This window comes from Pteropus vampyrus, unplaced genomic scaffold (assembly GCF_000151845.1).
Source record: "Pteropus vampyrus isolate Shadow unplaced genomic scaffold, Pvam_2.0 Scaffold203, whole genome shotgun sequence".
NCBI classification, from domain to species: Eukaryota; Metazoa; Chordata; class Mammalia; order Chiroptera; family Pteropodidae; genus Pteropus; species Pteropus vampyrus.
In genome coordinates this window covers 1,628,016-1,638,154 of record NW_011888984.1, presented here as the reverse complement: position 1 = coordinate 1,638,154, position 10,139 = coordinate 1,628,016, and the positions used below count along the sequence as shown (strand labels likewise).

Below are 10,139 nucleotides of genomic sequence, written 5' to 3'. Positions count from 1 at the left end.
TCTGCATGGGGCCTCTCCCTTCACCTCTCCCATCCCTAGTGTGGGTCCCCTCCAGTCCAGGAGTGGGTCCGCCATGTGATCACGTGGCTCCATCACATGGCACCCTCAGAGCATGGGCATGTGAGAGCTGGGATGGGAGGCCTGGTGCCAACGGGTGACAGGGTGTCATGCCCCCAAGAGGACTGAGTCTCCCTGTGCTCAAGGTGCATGGCAGCACCGAGTAGGTCCCTATGGGTGATGTTCAAATCTTTAACAATGGGTAGGACTGCACCAGTGCACACCAGCCGCAGCCCGGCCATGTTGTGACAGGTTAGAGCACAGGGGGCCGAGGTCCATAGAGCATGAGATACTGGGGCTTGCCTGAGTGTCCCCATTACCAAGAACAGGTGTCCAGCCACCCCGAGTGACTTTGGGGCCTGGTTAACAAGGTGAAGGTGGCAGAGAGGAGAAATGGGCTTTGAGAGATGTAGACATCCCCATCCACAGGCTTCTCAGGGACAGAGTCCCTGCTTCCACGGGTGGGGACCTGAGGCAGAGGGTCTGCTGAGGGTCTGAGCTGAAGTTTTCTTGCGTCCAGGCCTGAGCATGGTATTTCATGGGGAACATATTCCCACTTGGGATAGGCCATATGTGTCAAGGGGGCCTCTTCTCACTCTGTGCCCTCTCTTCCTGCCCCCCACAGTCGTCCCAGGGTGGGGGACACAGGACACTCCTGTATGGCCATGCCATCCTGCTCCGGCACGCACACAGCGGCATGGTGAGTGCGTCAGCGAGGGGGAGCGAGCGGGGGCAGGGAGTGCCGCGTCTGCCAGGAGGAGGCTGACTGTCCTCTACTCTACGGCCCTAGTACCTGAGCTGCCTCACCACCTCCCGCTCCATGACTGACAAACTGGCCTTCGATGTGGGACTGCAGGAGGATGCAACAGGTGCAGGGGCTGGAGGCAGCAGGGTGTGATGGGACAGGGCAGGCAGGGACCTAGGGCGCAGAAGGCCTGCAGAACTACGAGGGTGGGCACGGGAATGTCCTGGGGGTAGCAGTGGGGGCTTTGGGGCAGTCTGGAGCTTGGATGGGGAGACTTGAGTAGTAATGGGGACTTTGGAGAAGTCTGGGGTGTGGATGGAGAGACTTGGGAAAGCATGGGGAACCCTAGGCAGAGGGTTCAAGGGCAGGAGTGGGGAACGGTGAGACAGAGAGTTGGTGGCAATAGGAGAATTTGGGGCAGAAGGCTTGGGAGGCTCAAGGCTGGGAATGGCTTGGGGAAGAGCATTGTGGGCAGCCATCATCCTGACAGCCCTGCATCCCACACACACACCCCCGCCCCCCCGCCCAGGAGAGGCCTGTTGGTGGACAATGCACCCAGCCTCCAAACAGAGGTCTGAAGGAGAAAAGGTCCGCGTCGGGGATGACCTCATTCTCGTTAGTGTCTCCTCTGAGCGCTACCTGGTGAGCAATCCCACCTCGTCACAACTGCTACTTCCCCCTGGGGCTGGAGGCACACGGGGTCAGCCCCAGCTCCTCACTAGTTAGCCTGGTTTCTGATACCCCATTTCCCGACTCCATCCCTCTTTCCTGACCTGTAACCTCTGATTTTCTGTCTCCCATCTGCTGGTGTCCTGGCTTCCACCCCTCGGTGTTTGGCCTCTGCCTCTGGAACTATTGTCCCCACCACCTTCACCTCTGGCTGCCATCTCCTGGCTGCCCCCAGCACCTGTCAACGGCCAGCGGGGAGCTCCAGGTTGACGCCTCCTTCATGCAGACACTGTGGAACATGAACCCCATCTCCTCTGGCTGCGAAGAGGGTGAGAGCCGCAGACCTCGGGCCCCCAAACAGACCTCCCACATTGCCCCTCAGCTGCATCCAAATTGAGTCCTGTAACCTCAGACCCCAAACTATGATCCTCACACTTAGATCTCCAGCTGAACCCAAATCCAGAACTCAGTATCAGACTCCCAAACTCAGACCCCAAAATATTGGTCCCCAAAACTCACATGCCAAACTCAGGTCCTGGAGGCCAGATCCCTAAACTCAGATCCAAGCTTAGAACATCAAATTTAGAGTTATCCCTGACCCCAAACCTCCGTCAGATGACAAGCACAGATAGTGACCTCAGCCCTCAAACCCAGACCCCCAAATTCAAACCCAGATCCCTAAACCGAGACCTCCTAATTCAGACCCCAAACTTCAGCCAACCCACCTCAGTCCTCCAACTTTAACCTCAGATCTCCAAAGTCATCTCCCAGATTCAGATCCCCATGCCGGGCCCCAAAACTTTGACTTCAACTCTCACACCCCAAACCCCAAAACCTTAAGCCAGATCTGAGCTGAGACTCAGCGCAGATCACAAAATTCAGGCCTGAATCTCAGATCCACCAACTTCCAACTGTAAAGTTTGGATCTCTCCAAACTCAAGGCCCCAAAGCTCAGATATCAGCCTCAGACCTCTAAAATCACACTCAAAATTCAGACCCCAACTTCAGAGCCAACCATTATACCTCTAAACCCAGATCTCCAAGTTAAGCCCTGGAACTCAGACTCCAGTATCAGGGAATATGAAACTCAAACCTCTAACGCCAGCCTCAAAAATCCAAACTCAGACTCACAAATCCCCCAACCTCAGCTTTGCACACCCAGACCCCAAACCTCAGACCCAAAATTTCATACTCCAACTTCAGGCCTCAAACTTAGCCCAAATCTCAGATTTCTAGCTGCAGATCCTAACCCAGCCCCCAGCCCTCAGCCCCCACAGGAGAAAAGCAGGTCCCTGGACCCACCTCAGCTCCCAGGCCTACCTGGGGCTCCAGCTTTCCCTTGCTCTTCTCCAGGTTACGTGACTGGAGGCCATGTCCTCCGCCTCTTTCACGGACACATGGATGAGTGTCTGACTATCTCCTCCGCTGACAGTGATGACCAGCGCAGGTCTGCGTGGAGGACAAGAGGGCCTGGGGCCTCGGGGTGGGAGAGGGGTGGTGAGGGAGGGCAAAGGCCTGCTGGGAGGCTGAGGTCCTATGAGTGGGGTTAGGGATCATATTCTGGGGGACTGGAGCCTGAACCCCTGACCTCACTCTCTCCCATGTCCCCAGACTCGTCCATTACGAGGGGGGAGCTGTGTGCACCCACGCTCGCTCCCTCTGGAGACTGGAGCCTCTGAGAATCAGGTGAGGGCAGGGGGGCTAGACTCGGGGAGGGATTAGGCACTGAAGAGGGGCTGGGAGGGGAGGAAGAAAGAGACTGGAGGATTTTGAGGGAAAATCCGGGGAGCTCAAGAAAGCAATGAGGTCCTCAGGGTCCTAGAATCCTGGAGGAAAAGGAGGTCTTGGAGGATGGTGGGGGGCTTCTGAGGGGGAGATCAGGGTGGGGTCCCGAGTGAAAATGCGGAGAGTAGAGGGGGAGAAAATGACAGGTCTGGGGAAACTGGAGCCATCTGGGGAGCCCGAAGGAAGCTGTGAGGGCCCAAGAGGACTGGGGGTCCTGAGGGAGGACCGGGCTCCTAAGAAAGATTTGAGGTCCTGAAGAAGGATTGGGGCTGGGAAGAGGGCTGGGGCTTGAGGAGGTTTAGACCAAGACTGTGGTGTCTGTGGGAGGATCGGAGGGTCCTCTGACCCCCTTCCCCTCTCCCTCCGCAGCTGGAGTGGGAGCCACCTGCGCTGGGGCCAGCCGCTTCGCATCCGGCATGTCACCACAGGGCGGTACCTGGCGCTCACCGAGGACCAGGGCCTGGTGGTGGTTGACGCCAGCAAGGCCCACACCAAGGCCACCTCCTTCTGTTTCCGCATCTCCAAGGTTGGTGGGGTCAGGGCGCCCTCCCTCCAAAGGAGCGCCAAATCCCACCCCAGGCCTCACTCTGCAGTCTGTGGGATCCCCCATCAAATGCACAGGCAGAGGAGGCTGACCTCTGCCCCCTACCCCTGCAGGAAAAGCTGGATATGGCCCCCAAGCGGGATGTAGAAGGCATGGGCCCCCCCGAGATCAAGTATGGAGAGTCACTGTGCTTCGTGCAGCATGTAGCCTCAGGCCTGTGGCTCACCTATGCTGCCCCGGACCCCAAGGCCCTGCGGCTCGGCGTGCTCAAGAGGAAGGTGGGCTCCTAGTAGGGGGAGGGGTGGGCAGGAGAAGGAAGGAGGGTGGTCAGACTTGAGGCTTTAGAAGTCTGAGGACAGGACTGAGAGAAAGACACAGGCTGAGAGAGAAACCGACCTGTTCCTTGCCCTCCCAGTGCACTGAAAAGTGGGAAAGCTACTTTTGACAGAGGGAAGAGCATGTGCAAAGGCCCTGAGGTTGAAATGAGGTTGGTCTGTTGTCATAATAGAAAGAAGGTCCAGTTTGGCTGGAGCAGAGTTAGCGAGGGGCTAGTGGAGGGGCGAGATGAGGACAGATACGGTACAGGAGCAGACCATGCAGGGCCTCATGGGCCATGGGGAGGGTCCTGGCTTTTATTTTGCATGAAGTTGGAGTCACAAGAGAGTTTTGAGCATTCCAAGGAGTTAACCTGACTCAGGTTCACAGGGTTCCTTCGCTGCTTGTGGGGGTGGGGAGTAAAAGCTGGAGTAGAAACACTAGGGAGGAGATTGCTGAATGGGTACAGGGTAATGGATAGAACTGGGGGCGGGGGGCTGCGGAATGGGGAAAAATGGCAGATTCTGTTTGTATTTTGAGGATTGAGCCAATAGGGTTTTCTGACAGGTTGCATATCCGGGTGAGAGAGAGATGGATTGAGGATGGTGCCATGATTTTTGCCCTGAGCAACTGAAAGATTGGAAACACCATTAACCAAGTTGGGGACAGTCAAGTGTCAGCACAGGAAGACAGGGATCTGAAGTTTTACCTTCAATGTCTAGTACAGAGCCACTCAACGACTTGCCGAGTGAATGAGTGGGAAGACTAGGGAGGCACTTATTTGGAAAACAAAACAAAACAAAACAAAACAAAACAAAACAAAACAAAAGAGGCTTGTGGTTGGAAACATGAATGGGGATATTTACAGCCACAGGACTGGACGGGCCCTTGGGGAGCTCAGCTCAGAGGAAAGCCGGCACTGTGACAGCCTTGGCTCACAGAGGGGCGGTTGGGCAGTCTATCTGGGACATGTTAACTTTGGGTTGCCATTACTCAGACTCCAGTATCAGGGAATATGAAACTCAAACCTCTAACGCCAGCCTCAAAAATCCAAACTCAGACTCACAAATCCCCCAACCTCAGCTTTGCACACCCAGACCCCAAACCTCAGACCCAAAATTTCATACTCCAACTTCAGGCCTCAAACTTAGCCCAAATCTCAGATTTCTAGCTGCAGATCCTAACCCAGCCCCCAGCCCCCAGCCCCCACAGGAGAAAAGCAGGTCCCTGGACCCACCTCAGCTCCCAGGCCTACCTGGGGCTCCAGCTTTCCCTTGCTCTTCTCCAGGTTACGTGACTGGAGGCCATGTCCTCCGCCTCTTTCACGGACACATGGATGAGTGTCTGACTATCTCCTCCGCTGACAGTGATGACCAGCGCAGGTCTGCGTGGAGGACAAGAGGGCCTGGGGCCTCGGGGTGGGGGAGGGGTGGTGAGGGAGGGCAAAGGCCTGCTGGGATGCTGAGGTCCTATGAGTGGGGTTAGGGATCATATTCTGGGGGACTGGAGCCTGAACCCCTGACCTCACTCACTCCCATGTCCCCAGACTCGTCCATTACGAGGGGGGAGCTGTGTGCACCCACGCTCGCTCCCTCTGGAGACTGGAGCCTCTGAGAATCAGGTGAGGGCAGGGGGGCTGGACTCGGGGAGGGATTAGGCACTGAAGAGGGGCTGGGAGGGGAGGAAGAAAGAGACTGGAGGATTTTGAGGGAAAATCCGGGGAGCTCAAGAAAGCAATGAGGTCCTCAGGGTCCTAGAATCCTGGAGGAAAAGGAGGTCTTGGAGGATGGTGGGGGGCTTCTGAGGGGGAGATCAGGGTGGGGTCCCGAGTGAAAATGCGGAGAGTAGAGGGGGAGAAAATGACAGGTCTGGGGAAACTGGAGCCATCTGGGGAGCCCGAAGGAAGCTGTGAGGGCCCAAGAGGACTGGGGGTCCTGAGGGAGGACCGGGCTCCTAAGAAAGATTTGAGGTCCTGAAGAAGGATTGGGGCTGGGAAGAGGGCTGGGGCTTGAGGAGGTTTAGACCAAGACTGTGGTGTCTGTGGGAGGATCGGAGGGTCCTCTGAACCCCTTCCCCTCTCCCTCCGCAGCTGGAGTGGGAGCCACCTGCGCTGGGGCCAGCCGCTTCGCATCCGGCATGTCACCACAGGGCGGTACCTGGCGCTCACCGAGGACCAGGGCCTGGTGGTGGTTGACGCCAGCAAGGCCCACACCAAGGCCACCTCCTTCTGTTTCCGCATCTCCAAGGTTGGTGGGGTCAGGGCGCCCTCCCTCCAAAGGAGCGCCAAATCCCACCCCAGGCCTCACTCTGCAGTCTGTGGGATCCCCCATCAAATGCACAGGCAGAGGAGGCTGACCTCTGCCCCCTACCCCTGCAGGAAAAGCTGGATATGGCCCCCAAGCGGGATGTAGAAGGCATGGGCCCCCCCGAGATCAAGTATGGAGAGTCACTGTGCTTCGTGCAGCATGTAGCCTCAGGCCTGTGGCTCACCTATGCTGCCCCGGACCCCAAGGCCCTGCGGCTCGGCGTGCTCAAGAGGAAGGTGGGCTCCTAGTAGGGGGAGGGGTGGGCAGGAGAAGGAAGGAGGGTGGTCAGACTTGAGGCTTTAGAAGTCTGAGGACAGGACTGAGAGAAAGACACAGGCTGAGAGAGAAACCGACCTGTTCCTTGCCCTCCCAGTGCACTGAAAAGTGGGAAAGCTACTTTTGACAGAGGGAAGAGCATGTGCAAAGGCCCTGAGGTTGAAATGAGGTTGGTCTGTTGTCATAATAGAAAGAAGGTCCAGTTTGGCTGGAGCAGAGTTAGCGAGGGGCTAGTGGAGGGGCGAGATGAGGACAGATACGGTACAGGAGCAGACCATGCAGGGCCTCATGGGCCATGGGGAGGGTCCTGGCTTTTATTTTGCATGAAGTTGGAGTCACAAGAGAGTTTTGAGCATTCCAAGGAGTTAACCTGACTCAGGTTCACAGGGTTCCTTCGCTGCTTGTGGGGGTGGGGAGTAAAAGCTGGAGTAGAAACACTAGGGAGGAGATTGCTGAATGGGTACAGGGTAATGGATAGAACTGGGGGCGGGGGGCTGCAGAATGGGGAAAAATGGCAGATTCTGTTTGTATTTTGAGGATTGAGCCAATAGGGTTTTCTGACAGGTTGCATATCCGGGTGAGAGAGAGATGGATTGAGGATGGTGCCATGATTTTTGCCCTGAGCAACTGAAAGATTGGAAACACCATTAACCAAGTTGGGGACAGTCAAGTGTCAGCACAGGAAGACAGGGATCTGAAGTTTTACCTTCAATGTCTAGTACAGAGCCACTCAACGACTTGCCGAGTGAATGAGTGGGAAGACTAGGGAGACACTTATTTGGAAAACAAAACAAAACAAAAACAAACAAACAAAAAAACCAAAACAAAACAAAAGAGGCTTGTGGTTGGAAACATGAATGGGGATATTTACAGCCACAGGACTGGACGGGCCCTTGGGGAGCTCAGCTCAGAGGAAAGCCGGCACTGTGACAGCCTTGGCTCACAGAGGGGCGGTTGGGCAGTCTATCTGGGACATGTTAACTTTGGGTTGCCATTAGAGCGCGGTGGTGGGCGAACGTTAAGCCAGTTAGTAGATATGAGTAGAGAGGATCCCGCCTAGACACCGACAGGATAAGCGAGAGAAAAGGAGAAAGAGATGGAGAGAGGGAGAGAGGGAGGGAGGTAGACAGACAGAGAGACTCAGAGAAAAAGAGACAAAAGTGTGGGATAGAGATGAGAGACAAGGATAGAGACAGCGAGACAAAGATGGACAGACAGAAACAAAGGGAGACAGAGACGTAGACAGAGACGAAGGGAAAAAGACAGCATGAGAGAGACCAGTGAAGAGGGATAGAAAGAGGGGGGACTGGCGGAGAGGAGGAAGGAGGCAGCTTCAGGGCCAGAGTCTGGGGGTCATGGTCCTGGGTGGCTGGGCCCCCTCCTGACTTCTGCGTCCCCCCACTGCCAGGCCATGCTGCACCAGGAAGGCCACATGGATGATGCGCTGTCTCTGACCCGCTGCCAGCAGGAGGAGTCCCAGGCTGCCCGCATGATCCACAGCACTGCCGGCCTGTACAACCAGTTCATCAAGTGAGCGACCTGCCCACACTGCCCGCGGGGCCGGGCCACACTTTGAATCTCATGCTCCTGGTGTTCAGGCACCTGACCCCATTTATCTCTACCTATGACAGCCACACTCCTAACATGACCACTAACCTCTAAACTCCCGACCTCTATAAACTTGACCCCTAATCTGACCTTGACAACCATGACTTTGACCTCACACTCCTGAGCACTACCCTCACTTTCACATTCCCGACATCCAGACCCTTGACCCCGGCTCTTCCCATCCTTGACTCCTGCTTCCAAGAACCCCCTGTGCCTACACAGGCGTGAGTCCTAGTTCCGGCTCTGCTCTTGGCCACAATGTGACCTCAGGCCAATGCCCTTCTCTCTCTGCGTCTCAGTCTCTCTGCTAAATAGATGTGTCTGTGGCAGAACCGCGGGACAGGGGGTGGTACTTGAGAGAGCGCCTCACGGACAGTCAGCGCTGCAGGGCCTTGGCTGACAAGTGCGCGGTTCCCGCAGAGGCCTGGACAGCTTCAGCGGGAAGCCACGGGGCTCAGGGCCGCCGGCTGGCACAGCGCTGCCCATCGAGGGCGTCATCCTGAGCCTGCAAGACCTCATCGGCTACTTCGAGCCGCCCTCCGAGGAGCTGCAGCACGAGGAGAAGCAGAGCAAACTGCGCAGCTTGCGCAACCGCCAGAGCCTCTTCCAGGAGGAGGTTAGGGAGGGGCGGGGTCCGTGAGCGTCGGGGGCGGGGCCTATGGAGGGGTGGGGCCGCGGAGCGGGGCGGGGCGGGGCCAGAGGGACGGAGAAGTAGAGGTCTGACAGTCGGGCGGGTGGAGGGGCACGCGGAAGGACCGCGGCTGTGCCAACTGGAAGGGGCGGAGGGTCTTGAGTGATACGCGAGGAGGCAGGGCCTTGGAGGGGCGGGGCAGCGCTTGTGGGCGGAGCCTCTAGGGGCAGGTGTACAGCGGAGCAGGGGCGGGGCCTGTGACAGGTGGGGTCTGAGTGCGAGGGGCTGAAGAGTTGGAGGACCGGGCTAGACAAAGGTCGGGGGGTCTGATGTTTCCACTGGGTGATGGGGGCACGTGTTCATTCAAAGGCTTCCAACTTGGTCTCCCTCCTCTCCGAGGGCTCCCAGTCTGATGGGGGAGGCAGACCCAGAAATGATAATAGTAACAATAACGACACTTACTTACAGAGTGGAGTTAGTTAATGCAAATTGCTTAAAACAGAGCCGGCGCATAGTAGATGCTCTGTTAGTGGTTATTATTACCTTGAATTTAGCCCTTATTATGTTTTAAGAGCTCTATCTACATGACATCCTCTGATAGCCCCATAGGGGATTTTAATTTCCATACTACAGATGGGTCGCTGAAGCTCAGAGAGGTTACAAAAACCTCTTTTGCTCAATAAATATGCAAGGAGATATGGCTGTCAACAAAACAGACAAAATCCCTGTCCTTATGGAGTTGACGTGGGGAGGATAGATGCCAATAAGAAAATTATTTTTTTTAAAAAAGAAAGTTACATGGTGTCGTAGATGATGATAAGTGCTAAGGAGAAAAAGTAAAGCGGGGCAACAGAAAGGAGGGCTGCGGATGCTGCGATTTAAAACAGAGAGGTCAATGCACATCTAAAACGAATGCAATATCGTATGTTAGCTACATTTTAATAAAATTTTTTAAAAGAAAAGCTAAACTAAACTAAAATAAAATAGAGAGGTCAAGAAGGGTAACCTGAATGAAGAGAGGGCGCCATGTGGAGGAAGGATAGAGAAGAGAGAGAGGGGTGAGCAAGTGCTCAGGCCCTTGGTGGGGTGTGCTTGGCGTGCTCCAGAATAGCAAGGAGGCTGCTGGCGCAACTGGAACAGAGTAAGCTGGGCAGAGTGGGAGAGGATGAGGGCGGAGAGGTGACAAGGGCCAGGCCATGGTGA

General features: G+C 55.9%; 1 protein-coding gene across 1 annotated transcript in view; it reads left to right on the top strand.

The window, feature by feature from the left end:
• RYR1 (ryanodine receptor 1) overlaps positions 1-10,139 on the top strand; it is a 110,487-nt gene that overhangs the window by 6,250 nt on the left and 94,098 nt on the right. Inside the window, exons 3-12 of the mRNA XM_011372340.2 lie at positions 683-757; positions 848-926; positions 1,332-1,444; positions 1,707-1,800; positions 2,825-2,918; positions 3,083-3,157; positions 3,626-3,782; positions 3,914-4,078; positions 8,106-8,227; positions 8,726-8,921. Coding sequence (XP_011370642.1) covers positions 683-757; positions 848-926; positions 1,332-1,444; positions 1,707-1,800; positions 2,825-2,918; positions 3,083-3,157; positions 3,626-3,782; positions 3,914-4,078; positions 8,106-8,227; positions 8,726-8,921 — 1,170 coding nt within the window. The remainder of the gene's footprint in view (positions 1-682; positions 758-847; positions 927-1,331; positions 1,445-1,706; positions 1,801-2,824; positions 2,919-3,082; positions 3,158-3,625; positions 3,783-3,913; positions 4,079-8,105; positions 8,228-8,725; positions 8,922-10,139) is intronic.